The 24,981-nt window shown below is 39.6% G+C and overlaps 1 protein-coding gene across 3 annotated transcripts in view; it reads right to left on the reverse strand.

Moving 5' to 3' along the window:
• The window catches only part of KIAA1671 (KIAA1671 ortholog), a 67,262-nt gene extending 42,819 nt beyond the window's left edge, over positions 1 to 24,443 (reverse strand). Inside the window, exons 1-5 of one of the 3 annotated variants that reach the window (XM_064465902.1) lie at positions 24,308 to 24,443; positions 22,110 to 23,763; positions 20,883 to 20,976; positions 15,837 to 19,034; positions 15,029 to 15,151 (exon numbers count right to left, since the gene is read on the reverse strand). In XM_064465902.1, the coding sequence (XP_064321972.1) occupies positions 15,029 to 15,151; positions 15,837 to 19,034; positions 20,883 to 20,976; positions 22,110 to 23,710 (5,016 nt within the window). In that variant the 5' untranslated portion in view covers positions 23,711 to 23,763; positions 24,308 to 24,443. Of the gene's footprint in view, positions 1 to 1,891; positions 1,982 to 8,857; positions 8,924 to 15,028; positions 15,152 to 15,836; positions 19,035 to 20,882; positions 20,977 to 22,109; positions 23,764 to 24,307 lie in introns of those variants that run through there. The other 2 variants (XM_064465906.1, XM_064465904.1) reach the window with 2 other exon arrangements.
• Positions 24,444 to 24,981: the final 538 nt, after the last annotated feature.

Below are 24,981 nucleotides of genomic sequence, written 5' to 3' on the forward strand. Positions count from 1 at the left end.
CTAAGCCCTGGCTTTTGTATCACTTAAGAAAGATGCTATGGAAAACCAGGAGCTATCTTACAGTAGGGGAGATATCTGATGTCAGCTAGAAACATAATGTGAAACTTATCCATAAGAAAAGGAAGCTATTTGCACAGTGAAATGAAAATAGCAGCATGTAAACAAATACAAAGCAGGCTGAACACCACCTGCTCCCTGCAAACGTGCCCAGGCATTCTCAGGAGCAGTTCTGTTGTTTTGACCAAATACAGAGTCTCAACAGGCAACGGATTCAGTTTTCCCCGAGGTCCCAATCTGCAGTTAGGGAATCTCCCCAGGATGCCAGGCAGCCACAGGGTAAAAGCTTCAGCCTGCAAAGGATCTCCTTGCACCAGGGAGGCAAAACAAAGCAGTACCATAGCCAGGGCTCTTACGTTAAGCCGAACATGGAAACTGTTATTTCTCCATCATTTGATGCAATGGACCCTCACATGTTAAACACAGGTAGCTGCAAAACATCTTTAACTGAGACTTCCTGAAGACAGAATGTGGCCTAAAATATCTCCAACTGGCAAACTTTTCCCACAAGGCAAAGAAGGTAAGTGAAGTGAAAGAACACAAACATGGAAACATGCTAGTTCTGCTCAAAACGACAACGGGAAGAAGAGGGATTGGGAAATCACTTGTTCCCGTGAGAATGAGTCAAATTATGTGCAAACAAGAAGGGACAAACCAATATGGAGAGACATTCAAAGTATTTCCTTCTTTTTGACTGATACAGAGTTTTACTGTCATTTCAGACCTGCATACGAGCAGTCATTCAAACCCCTCGTCCCCAACACCCTTCTGCAAAGGCATCGAAATCCCACTTCAGAGATAACACCAGATTCACCAGTTTCCTTCCATCTCCTTAAAATTTCACCATGAAATTCTGATTCATCTCGCTAAATGTCGTTTGAGCAGTTCTGTAGCATTCCACCTCAGCCAGCATCTCACTTTCCGTCAGAGGCAGGCAGCCCCGGTGCGGTACGTGGGCTGGATGGGGTTTGTCATCCCCACCCTCTAACAGCAGGAGTCCCCTCACACGAGAACAGCCCTTGTACACAGCTGAGCTTTCGGGGAAGCAGGATTTGGCCCACACACATTACATTTATTAAGCAGGTTCTAGTAGTCAGAGAACACCTCCTCACATCTCACAAGTTTTAGTGTTGCTTTGTAGCACTGTACCTGAAGTCAGGGTCCATGTCAGTGTGCTCCCAAGCCTCAGGCAGCACGAGCAATTCAAAACACAGCAAACGCATGCGGGCCAATTTCAAGAAGTGACAGACAGACAGACTGCATGCTATACTGGGGAACGATATGTTCTCCAAAGAGTTAGATTTGGTCCAAAACACGCTGCTTGCTTAAAACAGTCAGTAAATGCCAAGTTTACTATTTTTTAAGTAGTGTGTTTCCGTCATCCTTTTCGAAGAGATAAAATACAAAACTTTTTATTGCCATCTGCCTGGAGAGATTTGGTAGAATTTCTCTTTCTCACAGATTACCTTTTCTCAGGTAATCTCCAACTACTGAAGGTTCAAATCTGATTTTTCAGAATGCAAAGAACATTCTGAAGGAACAGCATGCTTTTTTGTGCAAGGGCTTTCCTTCTTCAAAGAGTAGTTACAAAAAGCTGGGAGGTAAAACTGCATCTTAAATCATTTTGGCTGTTCCCAGCATAATCACAGGCTGCCAAACAACTGTCTAAACCACCTTCCCACTGCACAGCTGGGAAGCACTGAGCACCTTATTGTTCCTTCCATTTTCTCCCTACAAAACAGTATTCCACACATCTTTAGACACTTCTTGATCACAGTAAGTAGAACAAATATCAGGCATAAGTTTATGCAATACATCCTTCATCCATTTTTACCTTGCAACATGCCATTTTTATGAAGAAAGCAATAGCATTTATTTGCCATTGCTGTGTAACATTGCATGCATACATGGTTGCTTTATTTGTTGGACTCTTTGCTCTTGCTGCCGCCTCCTCCTCCCACGCACATCGGCCCCACGTCACCTGACGGAGGGTGGCTGCACAGCCCAGCCATACAACGACCCGATGCTCCCCCGTTCCCCGGGATGTGGTCAGCGCACTGGTGGGGGACCACAAGCCAGCTGACCCCAGGCTTGCACCGAGCTACAGCCAGCCAACACACTTCTGGAGCCCAGAGCAGCAGTGTGGTACAAGAACAGCCATGTGACTCTGCAGAAGGCTACACCTTAAATTGCTTATCAGGGTCACTGTTACAGGTGTGGCCTTTTTTAACATTTTTTAGATTAAGTGCATTATTTCCTGCATGGTCTGGAACTCTGTGGAGCCAAAAGGTTGATTTCTGAAATTCCTTCTGCTTTCTCAACTAGATTTGCTGTATTTCCCACCCTGAACTGTGAAACACTGCTGAATTATGGAACAAATGCAGAAGCAAATCCCGTCTCACTTGGTATCTGCAATCTCCAACCCTAGCAATCAAAACTCGTCAAATATGTCCTGTGGTTAGCAAATAATCTATACTGCCCTCCTTAATGCAGCAGGTATTTATTAGCCTCAACCATGAATCATGAAACCAAACACTACATCTTTTCCAAGCTTCATTTAGGCTTAAGCTCTGCCTTAAGTTACTTTTTAAGAGAGGCTTTGCACTGCAGTACAAAGTCCAGTCATATCTCGACGAAAGGCCACTACAAAGAACTACTTTCACCATGCTCAAGTTGCTCTCTAAAATGCTGTTTCCTTTCAGTACAGTAAACACGCACTGGCTGTATGAACAACTCACAACTGCTGAAAGAACAGGAACAATAGTGGGAACTTGGCTGTCTCCCAGCATTTGCAGCATGGACAACAGCATGGGAAAGCAGGAACTGAGTCAAAACAACTTTAGATCAAAACATTAGTGGACAGGCAGTGATGTTACCTCTCCCTCGTATGTGTAAGTGAGATTTAACCATCCACTTTAGCCTCGTATCAGAAGCGTATTCACTACTTCGGACTCAAATTAAAAAGGAGAGGGGCAAGGGCAGCCAGTCCCCCAGTTCCAGCTGCTCTGAGCCCACAATGACACAGTCATTACAAAAAGAATTACCAGATCTCCAAATGGTTACATCTTACTGAATGCAAATCTTATTGTACCATGTTAACCTAGAATGCACTATTTCATAAAAGCAATTCATGGTAAATTAAACTTAATACCACACCTAATTATAACAAACTGTCTTGGATTATGTACTGCTTCCCTTGCTCTGGAGCTCGAGAGGACGAGTGGCCTCACGCCAGCACGCCAGCCTCCCGCAGCTGAACAGCACTCTCTCGTGTTCCTGCAGGGAACAGGCTTCCTCAGCCACCTTTGTTTTGCCTGCTTGCTCTTAGCAGTGACACAGAAGTTAGAATTCCTCTTCAGAGCAGCATTCAGGAATTAGGAAAATGCCTTCTGAACAGATTTTTCCCTGCAACAGGCTGTATTTACTCAGAGTATTTGAAAGGAAGGTTTAGCTGCCGACATCAGCACAGCAGATATACCTCAGACACTACCTGGGTGTGAGGGATTTTTAAGTCTTTGGAAAAAATGCATGCCTGAACTGCAATTGCCCCATCATCAGAAGTGAACCCCGCAACAGAATAGCAGCAGACGCTGACTACAGGAAATCCCCAGGCAGCACACACAAAGGGATGCCACACAACACCGACACAGGATGCCTTCCCTCCCCTAAAGCAGGGATAGCCATTACACGTGGCGAGCAGACTGATGATTACGGTTTCCTTCCATCACCCCTCAAAATGCTGTTGCAGTGACATGCCGCGGCACCACGGCTATTATCGAGCTGCCACTTCCTTTGCAATCACCTGATAAAGAAGTATCAAAATCACTCTTAAAAGGTAGTAATTAAAACCTCGTCAAAACAAACTTTAGATCCTACTTCTTACTTAAATACCCCAATTTTATTTTGATTTTGTAATTATCATTTAATGACCGTCAATAAAGAATAAGAAGGTCTTTTTAAGCCATCACAGTGCTGCAGGGTAACGTTATTTAAAACATGCCATTTTCTTTTGAATGCTTTCAGGATGTAGTATTTGTTTGCTGTTTCAACAAAGATGAGCGCCAGACTGAGAAGAAACAACTCATCAAGAACGGTACCTAGCATGTTCAGGAAACTCACCACCAACATCCATACCAGAAGGCCTAAACTGAGCAACGAGCCTGCATATTTCCATTTTCACTGTGTATTACAGTATGATGTATGTGCAACATAGAGCTACAAGCTTTATAAGAGAACCTCTGCTGCTGTAGTCTCCTACAGGCTTTCTGGAACTTCATTTTGTTAAAGCAGAGCCAAGGCCACTCCTAGACCATATCTATAATGTTTTTGTTTTTTCAAGGCATCTTCAGCCACTCACCTGCCCCAGATGCTCTTCCTGTCACACTCAGCTGAAACTAACAAAACTAGTCATTTTATGATGTGTCAGGGTTTATATACCTACCACACACACGGGAGGGGGGGCAGGATCTATACCAGGCCAACATCTAGCTGGCAAGAGAAAGACCACATATAATCTAGAGATCACAGTGCACTCTCATATAAGGGGGTAGCTGCTCTCAGCTCTTCCAGCTGTCTTTTCTTGTCTACTGACATTATCTGTCTCATCTGGATTGAACAGCGATCACATAGCTCTTCATGGAGCCTCAGGGGTTTGATTGTTGATTGCCTCTGATACCACAGCAGCACAGCCGGAGGCCCCGCCAGCGCTCTGAGCCGGGTCCCTCACTAAGCATCAAACCAGCCAGGACCATTCTGAAGGTGGCTGTGACTGAAGTCACAGCTGGTTCCCAACTGAGGTACCAAACACTGCATCTAGGACAGCTCACATACTGACACCAACTCTCCTCTCCCTCCAAGTACTACACAGGACCTGGTCAAAATCAGCCAGGGCTCCTATTTTTTTCCTTCAGCACCTATTCTGGAACAGATCCAGAGTTCTCCTATCTCTTGCCAGCTCTGCCCCCACCGCAAGTCTGGCCTCCACTCACCAAGCTGGCTTATGTTACCTAGTCCTACTTGTAACACTGATCACTGTTTATCAGTGTGCTCCTACAGTAACCTCAGATACACCAAAAAAAGAGATTACATCATTGAAACTGGAGCACCCCACAATATGCCTTGGGGCAGAGCAAAAAATTGCTCACAACTTTGAGATGGCTAAGGACAGGAACAGAACCATCTGAAAGCACTCCACTAGTGGCTGTGTCTACCAGCAAGCCAAAAAAGCTGGTTATTGGATGAAGGGCATCACAAAGGAACAGGAAACCTCCTTCCTGTGGCTGCATACCTGGCATGCTGACCAGCTCGACAGTGTGGCTGATGCAAGCAGCTGGACAGCAGACTACTGAACTGCACTTAAAGGGCTTCTGATGCAAGTCAGACCTAAAGATGTCTTGTATCAGCTGCAGCAAAGCTCCTCCCCAGCTGGAAAAGGGTGATAAATACCCCATGTACTCTGGAAAATACTCAAATATAATAAATCTAGCATATGGTCACTGAAAGACTGGCACTTGAATACATAATTAGAATAATCAACCAATTAAAGATGATGAAAAGATCACAGCTAGGCAGAAGGTACATGCCAGAGCAGAGAAGGAAGTGATGATGGGGAACACAGAGAGCTATGATTCAGTCTGAATTTCAGCTGCTGAACTACAGACCACCACAACGCATTTGGCAATTAATGTGCAGCGCTCTGCTTTATGCTTATCTGAGCATTTGACTGAAGGGGTCCAAAGAACAAATATATGTAACTGAATCTATGGCTGAAAGCAACTCCGTGAGTTTGGATTCCAGGTTGATGGAAAAGGTAGCAAAAGGAATCAGTGGTGACACCAACTGGATGGTAAACAGCCAGCCCTGAAAACGCTAGGAAGAGGAGCACAACCACCAGCCTATGGAAAAACACAGGCTAAGGCAGGACCAACCACAGGCAGTCCTACCAAGGGCTGCAGACAGACCCCTCTCACCAGCAAAAGCCTGGTAGTACACCATATAGGCAATATCTCACTCCATCTATAATCTCAATAGCCAGAATCAAAGAAGGATCAATACACTGCTGGAGTCACAAAACCACAAGCTTCTGAGAAATCTCTCCCACAATGAGCACATTTGCAGTATGAAGAGACGATTTACTGAGAGTGAACCAAACACGGAGTGGTGTTTAAGAGTCCCGCTCTTCCCCTTCTCAAAGAAATATCAACCAATTTGACCAAAACCAGCCTGTGTTATCACACCAGCCAGGAACTTCTGGATTCTTGAACAGCCACCCTGAAGACTCATAAAAGCCTTATGCAGAAATCTGCAAGCCTCTATCAACACTTTTGGCTTTCCTCTTTTATTGTTCATTTTCTCAGCGAGTTGGCACAGCTGCAGCAATAGTTCTCAGTAGCTCTTGTCAGTCCATCTCCTGTCATGAAAAAAATCTGACATTTAGTCTTCCCTAGGAACCTACTTCTCAGTAATCCGTTTCAGCGTTACACGTCACACTAAAGAAAACACCAGCCAAGAAAGAGCTGCAATATTTCAGAGTCCTGGGGCATGCCTCATTAAGAGTGCAAATGATCCAGGTTTGATAGGCTTGCTGTCCTCCTCGTTACTGCAATTTGAATTGAAGAGGGAGCTCAAGGTTGAATTACCGAACAGAACTCTGCCTGCATCTAATACAACCCATTGAACAAAACAATTTGCTGGACACAACGACTACCTTTCAGAAACTTAGAGCTCAACACCCCTGACTACAGCACATGGACTTCTTGGTGGTCAGTCATCATTGCACACGTACTCAGGCAGACCTCAAACTATGTTGTGCTCTAAAAATACTACAAGGATTTATTTTGACAACTTCCCTACACATCACAATAATACATATCGTATTCAAAGATCAGAAGAATCAGCAAGAAATTAGCAGATAGATGGCACTGAGCAAGGCCACTGATGTCCAACAACTCCAGCAGTGTGTAGAAGTAAAACAAACAGCAGAAGAGATGCAACTTTTCAGTAACTCAAAACAGTAGCTCTGAAAATGGATTTTCATTATAATATTTTTTAATTAAGAGTTACAGCTTCTTCAGGTATGTCTACCTGATGAAAAATATCTTAGCTCCCCAAGATAGATTAAATAACACAAAGCCTGGCAACTAACCCCACCAGCTCTGGTTACTCCTGTTTATTTATAAATAGAGAGAACTGATAAACATCTCCTTAGTAGCCTTCAGCTGCAACATCAACATAGAAAGTGACAAAAGGCACTGAGGTGTTTTTCCCTTACAATTTCTTTTTTTTTTTTAATATATATTCAACATCATGAATGTCACAACTGTCCTTCTAATATTTTCTTGCAACATACCAGGAGACAGTGCACTAATGAAAACGCTTAAGAAATACTTCAAGGCCTCTAAAAGAGCATATACACACAGAAAATGTAACATACCTGTTCTGTACAAACTATAACTGCACAATATTAGACATGATCTCAGTGATCTTCTGGACTGATCAAAAACTTTGTTTTGGTTTGTCATTTTTTTTCCTGACCAGATATATGTGAAAGCAAAAGCTTTCAAGAGATCTCTTTCAGACTTCTCATGCTGGCAAACCGTAAAGAACACCCACCCCCTCATCATACGGAAGTCTGACATATATCACCCTGATATTTTTATGTGCAATTTAAAGAAAGCTTGCCTCTTAAAAATCTAGCTAATCAAATAAAAAGAAAAGCCACTTAAGAAATGTCTACACTTCCATGTTTTACAATACTACAGTCTTCAACAGGTAAAGATTTTTAAGAAAATCCCCAGTTCTTCAAGAATTATTTCTCTCCCAGCTGCAAAAGAATTACAGTAGGCAATCTCACTACTGATCAAAATGCATACAAGGTAAGGATTGTAAAATTAAACTCTAAACGAGGAAGGCCGATTCTTTGCTACAGTTTGACAATGCGCTAGCAAACAGCTAACATAAAAAGGTTTAAAGTGTCTGATTACATGCTGAATTTACTGCTGAAAAAATTGCTAGATTAACACAGACAATACCACAAACAAATGAAAGCTGGTATTTTATTAGTAAGGAAGAAATTAAAACATTAAGTAGTTAGGTTCAAAGTAATATAGTATCTATTCATAGAGGCTTTAAAAATCAAAGTCATCTTTTATAAATGTGAAAATATCAGACAAATAGCAGCCACTGTGCAGAAGTAACCCTCCAAAGCTGGCCGTCTAGCAGAGTAAGAGCAGCCTGTTAAAAAGAGCTTTTCATTGAAGAGGGCCCTAAGGGCTGTTTGAAGAGGAAGTGCTCACTGAGAAGGGCAAAAGCTATTAACACAGTTGAATTAAAAATAAGTAAGGAATTATAAAAATACACACTGCCAAAGCCATTAGTACTGGCCATTTTACTTAAGTAGCAGGCAGCAGCTCTAGCTAGTAGCAGGGGAAGGAATGTTTCTGAAAGCAGCTGCCTCCAGAGCCCGAGGATAGCTTTTAAACAAGTGGGGAAGAGTATTTCTAATACGCAGTGTGCAAAACTACAACACCTATGGTTAGACATAAACAAGGAATAAATTCCACTTACTAAGAGGGTTTTCTGAGGCACATTTAAGTAGTCTGCAGTCTCCTCATTTTGAGTATTAAAGATAAAACAGCCTTTCTCACCCAAAATAAAACCCAAGTTTAATGTTACTATTCAGAAAGATCAGAAAGAGACTGCAAAGCAAAACCATCGCTACACATTAACAGTCTCAGGATTTTTGAAAACAGTTAAAAACGTCCAAGTGGGTAAGCGCAGTTACATTAAAGAGTACACTTACCCACAAATACTGCAGCAACTTCAGCAAACGTGGACAGTAATAATACTCCATCTTCCAAAGACAAAGTTAACGCAAAACCATTCCCATTAGATTCAGCCTCCTCACTCTTGCCTGCCTCCAGCGGAAGTTAAAAGCGGATCAGAGCAATTAAAAGCAGCATGAATAATGTACGGTGTCTGTTCATCCAGCCCCACGTCACCATGCTGAGGTCTGTGCCTTTAACAGATGCTGTGGCTACTTATAAGCAGTAGCTGAGCTACCAGCACCATGTGACTTAACCACTTGTTATTTAGCATCTAACTGCTCAGACTTCTCCCATCGCGGTAATCCGTAATGTGTTAGTCTAGAATTAATAATAGTACTTTGGGTTTCAAACTAAAAAGCCCTTCATCTGGAAGGAAAGAGAAGCTTCTAAACCCACTCTGTTTTGCAGGCTGGGTTATGAAACGCTGCTAATGCCACCGCAGTTGTTGGGGTTGCTCGCTGACCTTATTTTTCGGTAATGCACAAGAAAAAGAAAGAAAACACATATGAAAGAAAAGCTCCTGCTTTTAATATAAAAATTGTCTTTTGTGAATGACAAAAAAGACACCACAAAGTGTCTTTTTATATACCACTGGAACGTTCCCAGCAAACGAATACTACCAAAAAAGGAAGAAAGCCTGGGCAAACCAAGTTATTAACCAACACTCGGTCATCCTCCTCTGGGCTGTTTTTATAAATAGGAAGCAGAGCTAAATGACGAAATGATAGTAAGTATTTTGTGATGAGCAAAAATAGGAATAGTAACATTTCTATCTGTTCCTACTTTTTTGACCTGAGTCCTATCTTTGATGGGAAAGGGAAAGACAAGTGGCAGGAGCCAGTTCAGGGAGGTCCCCGACCGTCTTTGCCCCCCAACCCAGCACTCATCAGGGTCTCACCTTTCCCGGGGGGGGACAACACAGAGGTGACACAAAACAGCTTCCAGGATTCTGCAATCTCCTTTGCAATTTGGTTCTGGATGTTTAAGAAAAATACCCCCTACTTTTCTAATGGCCACCTAATAAGATCTTGTACAGATGCCAAATTCTTTTGATTTTCTTCCAGGCTGATTCAGTTTTTAGGCTAACAAAACAATTCACACATGATGGTTTTTCACTACATCTGTTTCCATCTGGGAAGGGGTGAAGCTGCGACGTTAGAGGCTTTATACAATCAGAAGATGAGAAGGCTCGCTTTTCAATGGGCAGGAGAGAGACCCGTCACAGCCAGAACTGGGAACAACTGGTGTTCTGTGACAAGCCAAACTATAAATTCAGCTACACATGTTTATGAAATATTTATCTTTCCCTTGCAGTTCATTTCCAAAATATTTTTTAAGAGTCAGCTCATGATTTTCTTAAACAAATCCCTCTCCACCCACACATCACAGTCTCTAAGTGCGTCTTTATATGGATACCATTATGGATACCAGATTTTCCTCACCAAAGGACAATCAATCCTGAAGTTTAATATAAAGTAAATAATATATAACCAGAGGCTTCAAAATAATTCATGCCTCCACACTAGTACCAGTGTGCTCCATTTTAATTACATAAAACAGCAATTTTGGTTATAAACCATAGTTGCATTAAAACTGCTCTGTTTCCAGATGAAGGCACAGTCCCTTCAGCCCGCTAGAGCAAGCGCAGTCACTTTTAACTGGGGGATGAGTCGCATCACACATTCCTCAGTTTTTAATTCATAAGACTCCTATCAGTCTGGATGACTTAATCAGGAATTGAGGTCTGTGACCAAACATCAGAGGTTTAAAGATGTGTGTCAGCTGCAATGGAATCATCACAATTTATAATAGACAATACTTGAAAACATCTTCTGAAATTCAAGTGGTTTACCATAGCATATTGCGGCTGTAGTGCCTTCTAAGGGAGCAGAGTCCTTAAAAACCCTAAATCTTAAAACAGGCTACAAAAACAGAGAGCAGTTTTATTTTACAGATAGTTACAACAGAGGCTCATAGTCCCTCAAACTGCACTCGGGGTCTAAAGAAGAAGACCCCTACAACAGTCTCAGGCACTAAGCCGTGCAGATGAGCTCTCTGCCTGCTAGAGAGTCAGAGATTGGCAGCTAATTCTGTGAGCTAAAAAACCCAGTTGTCCAGAGCAAACATAAGAACCACTTTATTTTTATAGCTATACCTGCGATGCAGGCAGGGCTAAAGCACAACATACAGAGTAGCTGACTTCATGAAGGAGTATTTTTAAATGGGCAGGGAAAAGTTTTGTCTTCGACACTGTTAGCCCTAGCGAAGCAAACAGGCAATTATTTATTCACATAAGTGCTATTCTTTTCCTTGATTCTCTGTTAGGCGAATGCCTTTAAATCTGAAGCTACTTCCTTCTTTACAAGAATCAGGCTACATCAAAGAGTGAAGAGGGAAAGGAAAAAATCTTGTGTTGGAATGGAACCTTTAAGCACTAAGCTACAATCAACAGTAATATTTATAACACAGTCAAAATTACTAGCAAAAAATTACTAGCAACGAAGTCATAAACTTATTCTAACCTCCAAAAAAACAGAAAGAAAGGCCAAAATATTCACACAGAAATCATAAATTAGAAGAATTTGCCTTGCTGTTCACCTGTACCTTTGTCACACTGCTACCCAGCTGACTCCAGCTGCGCAAGTCACTTTCTGAACATCTCAACAAAAGGCAGCCAAGAGGACACTAAAACATCCAACTACACAGTAGCAGGAGTAGTTTTGTAGATCAAAACATGTTCTCCAGTACAAGACACGTAATGCTACTGACCTCAAAGAGAAATATAGTCTAAAGAACAGTCTTCAAAGATCTTCCCAGTTTGAACATTTTAAACCATGACACCTTCACAGTCTCAAAGACCATCACATTAAAATGCAGACTTTATCATCCTCTATTCTGAAACAGCCCAAATAAATAAGAGGGCAGATCCAAACTGTGATATTTCCATTATTCATGGGGAGAGAAACCATCTTTTCAGGTTGTAGAACACTTTTTTTTTTAAAAATACATAGAGACCCAATTCTTCCTCGAAGCCCAGCATATAAACCACTGGCAGTATGATATGTTCACAGTCATCAATTCACCACAATCTTTGAAGGTGGGGAAGTCTGGAAGCTACTCCTGTAATTACAGAGCACTTTTCCTTTCCACGAGGAACATCACCTCTTCAAATGTCATGATGCTTTACCAGTTTTGTAATCCTTAGAGCACTAAAGCTTTTCTTTGTAAGAGACACAGAAAAGAACCACCCCAAGTAAAAACACAGATGATGACAGTCTAACAATGATACTGGAATCTTTATACAAGGCCTTACTCTGGTTTTAAGCAATACAAACTCAAACTAGCTAGATGATTGTTAAATCTCTAGAGTACCATCCTTCACAATTTCAACTACCAATCCCATATCATCAATTGTATATTGTAATGGTTCAATTTCAAAGAAGTCCTACATATTGTTTCAAAAAATAACCTAATTGGAAATAGCTTCCCTAGAATATAATAAAAAAGAAATTACTTCTCCAGCAGTAAAATTATATTATTGCACTTTGCTTCCATCTAGAATTGTGTTCATCCTCAAGAACCCCTATTAATTTAAGTTGGTTTGCCAAATATAACTGTATATATATATATAACAAATATGACTACAGGACAGTTCGCTCCACTACCTTAGTACCGAATGTGAATGAAAGTTAATCTTTTATTCTACAATAAAAGTAGCAACCTGTCACTTCGAGCCTACAGTCTCATTAGAAAGAGAACAACATCTTGAGTGATCAGTGACAGGTACCATAGCACATTTTTTTGTCACAAGGAAAAGCAAGTAACTTCACAACTAAACAGACAGACTAGAAACTGTTCAAGCAAAAGAGCAGCAGTTTTGTTTCCTTCTAACCCTCTTTCAAAGGTACAGAAGGTACAAAACACAGACTGCATTCAAATTCAGAGGAAATATGTCACTTAACCGTGATTCTCCTGCGGATCTATCTTGACCTCTCGCACCCCTCAAACTCAAACACAACTACAATGCGTCTCTCCACCAGAGGGAAGTATTGAAACACACTGATGAGAACGGCGACTGCACAGCAAAAGTCTTTGTGTTTTCTCCAAATGAAAACAAAGGTATTAACCTTGGTGCCCGAAGAAATGGTTCAGTTTCCCATAATCTTCTGCGGTATCTATGTGGGGCTTTGGAAAACGTGGAAGTATGGCAAGTTTTCCACCTCTCAAATGCATGTAAAAATCACTTCTCTGCGTTTGCTCACTCACAATTCATATGCACGAAGGCCAGACTGCCCTTTTTGCTACCATGGCACTGCAGAACAACAAATACACCATGATTAGGCTTTTCAAAGCAATACAAAGGAGTAAAGCACTTGGATCCTACTGAATTCCAGTGGATGATGGACGTGTAAGTTTCCTCTTTTAGTGGGGCTGACAGCCTTCCTTTGCCGTTTCAGGCTACACTTGATGAAGTCAAAGCTTTATTTTGAGTAACCTCACAACTGCCACATTAGAGAATAACAATCATATTTAACCGAGTCCACTACGTGAATACTTCAATTATCCCAGTATTATTTCTGACAGCACTTTTCTCCCACATATTCTACCTCGTCAACGACATCTTTACATATTTGTACTGTAAGCTGATGGCATATAACAACTCCTAGGGATTGAATTATAATTGCCAATTCTGTAAATAACCCAAACTCCCCCCAATATGAACATTCAACCTGAAGTCCATACTAAGAATGGGAAAGACAAGGCGATATCAGCCCTTGGATACCTTCCATGAAGTTTTAAGACTAGAATTGGAACAATATGAGCCTGTTTCCAAAACTCCTATTAGAAAACTTGTTTACAAAATCCTTATAGGTTTGGGTCTTTTCTTCTTTTTCACTACAACAGAAAAAAGAACTCCCTCAGTTCCTTTCTTTCTTTTATCTTTTTGCCTATCCTCTATTACAGGGCTGTAAATAGCAGTATGAGCAATTACAAAAGCAGTATCTCTGCAGAGTGCGATACATTCAGTCACCACACGAGTGTGCTAGCAGACTAAGAGGACAGATGAGATGTGACCTTGGGGCAGTTAGTAAGGTAACATCTTCCAGTCACCCCTTTACCATACAAGTGGAAGACTTTTGAAAAGATGGGTGACATCCAGATTTTCAAAGACTGCAAACATGTAAGTGCAGAGTTACAAAAGAGTGCACTCTGACTTCACTACGGTATTATTCCAGTGTATCAAATCTGTTTCTAAAAAAAAAAAACCCAAACAAAAAAAACCCACAACCAAAACAAAACCTACAGCACTTGCAGTGGTTCAAAACAAGTTCTTCCAGTAAGGAAGGATTTCAGTGGCAGCAGCACTGTCTCTCTTAAAATTGTAGAGTCCTGTGCTGTTGGCATGGTTTTCAGATCCTTTATTTTCCACAGAAAATATTGGTATACCATTTATTATATAAATTTTGGAAGATCCAGATCTTTGCTTTGTATTCCAGAACACCATCTGGACATAGGATGTTATTTCCCAACGTAAGATTCATCTGTGGGCTAAACTCAAGACATTCTTCTGCAACTTAGAAGAATATCACCCAACAATTTTAAGTGGGAATTTACCCCAAAAAGTATGCCTATTAGAGACAAATCAGACTACCAAAATGTCAGGTGTGATTCTTTGCATAAATAGTCCTCTGTGTGTTGCCTGCAGAAAGAAAATTAAACCCATCGTTTTTCAGGCTATGGCACGGTTCTATTTCTCTGCACAGTTTTCCAGAAAGGATTTTCTGGTATCTACACAATTTTCATTATCTAAGCTGAGAAAGAGACAAAACGCATAATGATCTAGACCAATCTTAAGAGTTCGGGATGAAAATTATTTGCTTAGAAAAAAATGTGAACAAGATGCATGGGTAATGCTTTGCGTGTGAAGACTTGGCAGACACCAGTGTGGTGGCATGCCAGGGAGAAGCATTCTCTGCCAGTCAAACTCCACAGAAAGTGCATCTGTTCCTTTTGCTAAGGTGACACATACTTTCTTTCACAGCTATTTGCAAAAAGGAAAACAGTGCTAAATGGAATAAGCCAGGCTGCATCTCCCTTATCTCTCCCCGAGCCCCTGCCCAAGAACCTCCTCCAAAATAACATACCGTCCCATTATCTGCCCTTCTGTCCTTATGAAAACTGTGGTGGCTTCTCTGAGTAGAAACCAATGAAAACTCTGTTACATCTGGTTTGTCAGAGCTCTGCTTGGTCCACTCTTTCCTAGAAACCTGTTAAAACAAAGTGATGTATTTTGTTACATATACATGCATACACATACATATGTATATGAAATGCCCTTTAGAAAAAAAAAGAGGAAGTTCAAAGCTGAAAACACAAAACGGAAAAACATTATAGCATCAACATCCAACTGGCTACGCATTAGTGCTTTAATGTGTCACTGTGTTAAGGGAATCACTTGCAGTTCACCGAAGACAATATCAGCAGTGAATTTTCATATACAAATGAGGGCTGTTCACCCAGTTAAAAAAAAAAAAATTGCTTCCTTCAGGGGTGAAAAAAACCCAAACAAACTCCAAGATCACTGTTGACAACTTATAAAATAAGCCCAAACTACTTATTTTAAAATAATTATAAAATTGCAGAGCTAACAACCTAACATCCTACGTTGACAGCATTAATAAAATAAAATGCACAGGTTTAAAATCTTTTTTGAGCTCTCCATGGAAACGTCAACAAATATTTACACACTTGAAACAAAAACCTAGTCATCTAGTACAATACAAATTCCTCAAGAAAATACAACCCGAAAGGAAGTGAACTCTATTGAAAAGTATGAAGCAAGTGAGCAGATACAAAGTCACAACTAACACTGAAAAGCGCTAGAGAGGCATAATAAAAGCTTCTCCTCGCTGTCAATATTATTTAAAGGAAACAGATACCATTTGGTAATACCTTTTTATCCTCATGGAAGAATGAGACTGACTGAGATGACAACTTGTGTTTCCACCCACTATCCGCAGTTTCCAATGGGAAGCTCTGCCTGGATCGGTACAGATCCTTTCTTCCCTTGTCTTCTTGCATGAGCGGTAGATTGTCTCTTCCCTGGCGGATCTTTTCTGAATAGGATCGTCTTAAATCTGGGGGTGCGCTTCCTAAACCAGATGTATAGCTCTTCCAATCAGTTTTACTTTTCACATTGGAAGAGTCGTTCTCACGTGTCGTCTTATTCGCATTGTCTTTGTTCCTTGTTAAAGAGCTCCTTGCTACATTTTTGCTCCAGTCACCTTCTGGCGACGCCTCCAAAAATTGTTCTTTGGTGACCAACTTCTTCTGTAAGAGGCCATCATCTGCCTTTATGGATAGCTTGGAAGCAAAATTAACTTCCACTGTACCAATTACATTTAGAGGCTGTACCTTATCAATTACAAATTTTGAACTTCGATTCCTGGAAGTCAAGTTCACTTCTTCATCCTCATCGACAATGAAAGTTTTCTTCCTAGTGAAATCTACGGGTGAATTTACAAACTTATCTGAAAAAAAGCTGCTGGGATTTCCCCAGTAAGGAGGGCTGATCTTTCTGTCTTTGGACTTTTGTTTATCAAATTCAGGGCTATGTGATTCCAGTTTCTCTTTGCTCTTTTCATTTAGAGTTAATTTCTCTGATCTCTGGTACTCTTCTGCACAGTCACCTTGTTTGTTATTAACAGAATAGCGATCTGATCCCTTCCGCTCTTTCCAGCTATAGGAAGAGGTCATCCTATCTGACGCATTTCTTTTGTTCTTTGATTTCTCCCTACTAAATGAACTGTAATCTTCAGAGAGCTTATCTTGAACATTACTGGCCTTCACCGACTCGTCTTTATATTCTGCCATAAGCGCATCAATATCGAGAATTTGGGATCTGTAACCATCCTCAGCCTTCCTCCCAGATAAATCATAATTATTTTCACTCCTTTTCTGGGGGACTAGTTCACTGTCTTTATGGAACTGTCCAAAACGCAGGGGGGATCTGGGCTCATGATAAGAGAACGTTCTTCTGCTACTTGTGATATCAGTTTGAGCTGTATTTTCCAGATCCTGTTTTAACAGGAAAGCATCAACATCTATAATCTTCTCTTTAGAATGATCTGATACTCTTCCATGATACTGCTGGTTATCTTTCCTGGATACATGAAAATTACCAGATGCAATATTTTTGGAGAAAATATCATCTTTGCCCTCTTCCTTGACCCAATCCTTGTTAATAGGCACTTCCCAGGAGTCTTCTCTACAGTTTGTACTCATTAAATTTTTATTTGGTTGCTGCAATAAAGGTTTGGACCTTCCAGGAAAAACAGGGTCTAGATTAATTGTCGCTCCTTCACTTGAGCTAGAAATTGTATTAGTTTCACTGGCACTAGGATTGCCAACAAAGCTTTTCTCTTTTTTGTTACCAGGAATCTGATAAGTCACTGCAAAATAAGTTGCCTTTGGCTCAAAGGCAGAACTCTGATTTTTCACGTAAATATCAGGACTGCCAAGAACAGTTTGGTTTGCCTCGTTCCCTTCCACCCCTTCTTTACTTTTTTTGCTTCTCTTTTTAACTGAGCCTTCATCCAATTGCAATGAATCTGTACGACTCAGCCTTTTGATATTTTCAGGAGTAAGCCAGACAACTTCTTCTGTCTTGAGAGAATCCTGAGGCAAGGTCCTCCTTCTCCACCTTTCAGAAATCTTCAAGTCAGAAACGCTACTTTTGCTTCTCCTGACTTTTTCTTCTGGATCTATTACTCTGATTTTTTCACTGTTTTCACGAGCTGTACTATCTAAGTTAAAGTCTTGTTCTTTGCAATTTAAGTCTAGGCTTTTTCTTAAACCAAAGGCCCTAGATTCCTCTTTATTAATGGTTAGTACTTTAGTATCAGGATGGTAGCTACTGGAAGATTTACAAAATTGTCCACTTGAAAGCACTGAAGATGACTGGGCCCCGTGTTTATTTACACTTGTTGAAGTAACATCATGATCAAAGTTCGTTCTGAATTCATAGCTGTCTGTCCCACCTGGTCTAAAACTCCTTTTGTCAGACAAGCATTTCATCATATCAGACCTCTCTGTTTTATCCATGGAAGACACTTCAGTTTTATTTTTAATTTCAGAGTGTAGTTGGTTTACTTTTTCATTTATTCCCAAACATCTACTTTTGTTTGTAGAATAAGGTGTTTTCTCAGCTATTAATATCAGATCAGTTTCAGTTTTATCAGAGTCTTTTTTCTGTTCAGGTAAAGTGCATTCACTGGAGAAAAAGTCATTAGGGTCTCTCAACACAGACTTGCTTGTAAAAACCTTTGTGTCTCTAGCTTCTGTAATAACGTTATCTTCTTTCATGTAGAGAGTTTTACCATTTGCCCTAGCCATCTGACCAGTGTGTAAAACATCTTCATTGTTTTTATTCTCTTTTACAGATGATTTTCTAGTTCTGAGCGTCATGGCCTTTTTTTCAGGAGCCATTGTAATGGCTTCACTAAGGGCTCTTTCACCACATGTCTGGAAGATTTCATATCTCGGCTCTATTCTTTGGTAAATTAGAGAGTCTTCTGCATTTTTAGGAGTGGGTTTTTCACTTTTCTCAACCAAAGATTTTTCTAAGAGAAATCCCGGAGTCATTTTCTTATCTTCACTTGAATAAGCTGGTTTTCCACTTTTTTCTACATCTGCTATATGTTTTGATGAATCAGATTGTTTGTGATACTCCTTTATACTAGTGGTTTCCTCCACTTCTCCCATCCACGATCGTCTGCTGTGCCCCAAAGTTACCACATCATGCTTTGCTTCAAGCTCATTATTCATTTTCAGTGTAGAATCAGTGCCAGGATGATCAGCAGCAATGTTATGCCTCTGAACATTATGGTCAAACATGGTGGCTCGGACAGTTTTAACATAGGTCTTTTCCATAAGTGTGGTTGGTTTTAATTTTTTTTCCAAGTTGCTTGTGAATGAGACAGGATTTTCACTTTGCTGAGAAAAATGCTGACCATCTCCAAGGAAGCTTCCTTTCCTCTCTATCTGATCAGGTTTATTTGTTATTTTTAAAATCTGCCGGGGTTTCCAAGGGTTCCCAGTAGCATGTCCTTCAGCGAAATCTGTGCCATGTGCAACCTTGATCTCCTTACTCTGGAACAAGAAAATCCAACAGTTAGGACAGTTTATTTAAAAGATGTGTAATAAGGTTTATTTTAAAACTTAACTTACACCTACTCTGTGCAACACAGCCTGCACAAGTTAAACACACCCACGTTTTCCAAACACAAAATCCACCAAGACTAAGGTAATCTAAGCAAATGTGTACCTCCAGCTCCTGAATTTTGTTTATAACAGAATTATCTCAGCTTGATTTTTACTTTTCATACATTTTTCCTTTTTTGTATGAAGGTGTTGATACATGAATTATGTATAACTGAGTTCCTCAGCTCAGATTCTACAAGAGATTTTAATCTGCAGTGAATGTATACCAACATCATAGACCAGAGAAGGCAACACATGCAAAAATAGTACAAGACTTCAGCAGGTTCATAACCTCAGCTACCACAGAAACACTTATGAACATTTATGTTGCAAGCCCTAGAGAAATTCAAGTTCAAAAGCAAAGCATAGAACAGCACCACAGGGATGTCAGCACCTTCAGAAATTGTCTAAACTCCTGGGAGACACCAAATATACTGTATTTTGTCAAAACTGTCTCTTCAAATATAGATGTTTACTAGCTAAATAGTTACACGGTCAGTAACTGCAAGGAACATGAGTATCTGAGTAAATATGACAGCTGGAGCTGCTCAGCTAGGACAAATGTTAAGGCTGAGCTGAAGTAAAAAGAGAAAGCAGGAATTAACATTTATTGCCAATTCTTTACTCTTATCTACCTGCAGGAAATACAACCAGCATCCTGAAACTTAGTTTTAATAGCATTCATTGAAAAAGCACAGCATGCCAATAATAAACAGAATCAAAGAATAATCCCTGGTCCTACGATAGTTCAATCTTTTTTTCAAGTTTTAAAATTTAAAACTTGGAATCATCTTAAGAATCGCAAAACAAAAAAAAAAATTTTCTGATATTCTTCAGCTTAACACTAAAGACATTTATAAAAGAGTTTTAAATCTGATCTATATTCTTCTAGGAATTCAAACGAACTTTTTTAATCCTACTTTATTGTCTGATTCTGAAAACAGCACTTCCATAAATGGAAGATTTTCTTTTTAAAACATCGATCATCTTTAAAATTATATTCAACATAGAAACTTAGTATCTAGCTACTAGTTTCCTTACTATATATTCCTATCTTAAGCCTAGACAGGAAAAAAAGCACAGCCATGAGAACTTACAAGAAATACCTTTAAAACTACATTAAATCTCCAATACTAAGAAGCATCAGCAGAGAAGTTGTTTTGCAACACTGAAGTGTTGCTTAGAAACAAAGACAGCCTAACAGCTTTTTCAGCAAATCAGAACTTTCTGTATAATACTTCATTGTCAAAACTTCCAAGTTAAACGTTATTTAGAAGATTGACATGAAACACAGCATGTTTTTAATAGAGTTGTGACTTAGACGTAGAAATGCACTACACTAATGCTATGCTTAGAGAAAATAAAGTATAATCACTACACAAAACCACAACAGCCATAGTCAATTCACTATGGGTTTTCACATATTAAAAGTCCCTTTAATATAGTATATTAAATACTTTCCACTCTATACCACTGCAAACAAATAATAGCACGCATATTTAACTTTTAAAAATTCAACAGACGTGATACTCCCATACTTTATCAGCGTATCCTAAAGATAGGTTTACTTGTGTAAACCTATTAGGATTATGTCATTCTTAATACTCTTGATACCCATTTTCAAGTCACTGATTGATAAAGACACACGGGGGACAGGACAGTGCAATGCCTAATTGCATCCCAATTGCCTAATGCAAACCTAGCTGGAGACCACAGCAGCTGATGCCGTTTTCTTACTGTTTGATTTTCTTGCATTTCATTGATAGAGTCCTTTCTAGTTTCAGCAGGTTTCTCAGGCTTTGCTTCACTGCTTGATGTTGGACTTGAAAACCTAAGACAAAAGACCTGGTTATTTCTTTTAGTCCAGTTAGTTAGCTGGTACACTTCCTACCAAAGCAGACTGGTAGAAATTGTCCAATAAATTATATTTTTTAAAGGAGAAACATCACTATTTCATAGTAAGTAATTACATTTGGTGGTTTAACTGTATCTAGACCAAAGGATTGCTGTTTCTTGAAAAATGGTTAGTTATGCAGCTTATTGTATAGTGTAAGATTTAGAGATACATAACGAGGCACAGTGAAAGAGATACTATTACTCCCATGCCTCAGTTAAATTTATTTATTTTGATCACAACATTAAAAGACCATGGTTGGCTGAAAAATTCTACTGTTCCACTGTTCATAAAGCAGGTCCTGTTAGCCAAACATCTGCTGCATTCATTATGCGAAGCACACTTCCTTTACACTACCAAAAATCATCGTCCTTCTTTCCTTATCCCTTTGTCAACACATACCGGACATGAACTATCCAGACTAGTACCAGGCCCTGCAGTACGGCCCCAGACAGTACTGCAAAGCGCACAAAGCACTCTCTCGTTCATGTCACAAAAAAACATTTTATGATTTTGAATAATCAATTACCCAACTTTGTACTGAGACAATACACTTAGACTAAATCTGAACAAGATTTTTTTTATTGGGTATGTAAAACTTAGCAGATCTCAAATTACTCTAACAACGCTGCTCACTGCCACAGCTTAGGCAGATGATCTTGAGGCATATGACAGTGAAATAAGATTTCCGTCTGTCTGAAAACCTGACAGATGCTCCATACCACTGTCAAAGACACAGTAACCATTCTTTTGCTTTCTCACACATATATAAGGTTGCTGTCTACAATGCTCACCTCAAGGTTTCAAAATGCATGAAATTTTAACAATGGTCACAGTAACATGCAAAGGCCACAATATTGACAGCTTTTTATATTTTTCAGCTGTTGTAAGGGTATATTTCATAAAATTTTGGGGGGGTATGAAAAGGTGGGAAAGGGGCTCAAGAATAATATATAAAGAATAATTGCATTTAGTGGAACCAAAATGATCAGTTATTTTACTGTACTGAGAGAGCAAGTTTTAATGAATAAGAAGTTAAGAGGATTAAATAAAATTTCGCTGCAACCTACATCTTCGTTAAGTCTGCAGAAAGCGGTCGTGATTGAAGTGACCTGCGCAGATTTCCTGGCTTAACATCACTGTTTTCCGTTGTCAGTTCTTTGATTCTCTGCTGGATGTTCACACATCTGTCTTCCCTCTCAGCAGTTGACTGGAGCAACTCTGTATCCATTGAGGTACTGGCATTTTCTGAAGTAAACAAACTAATGTGTTTTTTAACACTACCTCGTGTGATATTATTCTCTTTTTCTGAGGAAGCTGCAGGGCTTTCACAGCCTAGAAACATATATGTTTCCTTTTGATCCGGTCTTTTCCCCCCCTGATTAATTCTGCTTTCACTAGTGGTTTCATGGCTTCTTTCAGAACCGTGCAAGTTAGTTAGTATTTCTGGTTTTGCCTCAATTTGTTCACTTTTAGATTTAAGCTTCGTTTCCCATATGTATTTTCCATTATTTAGGATGCCAATGTCCTGAGTACTGTACTTCAAATTTGTTTTAGAAGAATTGCCTTTATTAAATTCTGTTTCTTCACTTTTTGGCCCCATTTCAGACTGATCGTGACAGTCCACATCAGTAAAAGAAATTATTGGTACATTCTCCTTGCTTTCTTGAGATGAACAAGTCTTCTTGCAAGAAAGATCTTTATGTTCAAACTTAGCTGTCAGGTCCATGGACAAAGGTCTTGGTTTTCTAATCCAAGATTTCTCTGTAGGAGATTTTTCCTCAGAAGCTTCCCCAGTGCGATGCTTTTGATCTCGTAATGATTCCAGAAAAATAGCAGATACTGGTCTATGTTTTGGCCTTTGCTGTACATCAATAGAGAAATCAACTTTACTGTTGATGCTATTTGCATCATCGTTTTTCTCCACTGGATGAACTTCATGAGCATCTTTTTTTTCACCACTTTTGAGGGAGTTCCAAGAGACTGGTCCAAGACTGGAGGAAAGCAATATCTGCCTGTGAAGAGACCCTTCAGGATTCCTGGATGTTTCAGATGGCTGAGATGGTTCCTCCAGCTTCATATTGCACTGAAGCTCTTTTGTTTGCGTAGTACTAAATACTCTGCGGTCATCGGCAGCCCTGGTTTTTTGGGCCAGGCTTACCTTTGATTGCTCTGTGCCTGCTGTCTCAAAAAGAATGACAGTATTCGCACTGGGACCAGCATAGAAAGTCATGTTTGTGACTACTTCGCTGCCAGCCTTATTTTCATTTTCAATTACTTTCTGATCTACTAACGGAGGAATGTTTCCACTTAATATCTTAACAGATGATGTTTCTTCAGTGGCCTTTCTAATAAGACTACTTGATCTGAAAGCTGGAATTGGTGGTTTTACATTTGCAAAAGTATCTGAAGATTTATCTTTAGAAAAAGGCTTTGGGAAAAGTCTTGGCCTTGATCCTAGCGACGGCATTGTTGCAGATCTCAAAGTACTCCCAAATTTGTCCTTCTCATCAAGAGTTAATGACGCTGAAGCCTCCTTAGCCTTGTTACTTGCATCTGGAAGTACACTTACATACACACGCTGTGATTTATCCTCATTTCTGATTTCATTTAAGTCAGGTACTGTCGTCAAAGACGCCAAAGTAGAATTTATTTCTACTCTTGTTGCCATAGTTGTAATTACACATTCAACAGAATTGAAAAAATCCAACAAGGAAAAAGAATCTGAAAAAAAAAAAAAAGAAAGAAAATGCAAGTATTGATGTAGACTCAGCATGAACATCAAACATCATTCTAATTTAAATTCATAAGGTAGCTAACTCAGAGTAAGGTGCCTTTCAGATATGCTGTTTACAGAGTGTATCACATAATGAAAGACATACTGTTCCTCCTTGTCTTAAAAAAACAGCAAGAAACACCATTATTCATTGATTAGGCCTAACAACCAAAGAATACATCACAAAACCTGGAAGAACACCTGCACAGCACTGAGTTCCCATTAGTAGAGTAAATTTCCAGGGTTGAGATACTTAAAAAATAAAGAAAATTTTTTTTTTTAAGCAGACATCTCATTGTTGACATACAAACATCAACTCCTTTTTACAATATAAATAGCTGGCCAGATGCATTGAGTACGTACTTTCAAACTAACAAAAATATCAAGATTGGTGTGAAAGTGTTATTTGTTATCTATTAGCTAAGGCCTACAATTAAACAATGGAAATAAACACATATTCCACAAATCTCCAAAAACTTTGCTACCACTTACCATAATTTGCATTGTCTGCTGCAACCAATCTATACCACCTGATTTGCTTCTCATAGTGAAAACAAGACCTTGGTCACCAAGATTACATTAACAACAGTAGTAACTGATCACTTCAGCAACACTGATCAGACCCCTCCTGCAAATAAACAAAGAGCATTCAGATTCAAGTATGGCACATACCCAGATCCACACAGGTAATACCACATGAGAAAAATCCTGAGCATTTTAAGGAAGAAAAGCTGACTCCCATTTTGAACTACAAAGCCACCTGATTTCACTGTATAAAGTAAAAGAATGTTTATTTTTCAGACAGTTATTAAAGAATCAACAAGAAATTATCACCTAAAGCCTAAAAGCTGGAACTGAAAGGTGAAGGGTAAATAACTTGGTCTGCACAACAGACAGACCAAATTTGAACATACTTGAAACCACATTTCAATGACTACTGTTTGCAAATTCAAGTGCTGTCAATCAATGGTTAAATACAGAGCTCTGTATTACTGTAATCTCGGTTACTGTAATTTACTTTCCATTGTAAATCTCCTTTCTGTGACAACAGTATGTGAAGGGCTACCTGAGAAGCTGACCTTCAAACTGCTGATTTTCAATCAAAATATGACTTCTACTGCAAAAAAGCAGTTTTTCCAGTATCTCACCAGCCAAGCCAGGAGATT

Source organism: Phalacrocorax carbo, chromosome 15 (genome assembly GCF_963921805.1).
Source record: "Phalacrocorax carbo chromosome 15, bPhaCar2.1, whole genome shotgun sequence".
Lineage (NCBI taxonomy): Eukaryota > Metazoa > Chordata > Aves > Suliformes > Phalacrocoracidae > Phalacrocorax > Phalacrocorax carbo.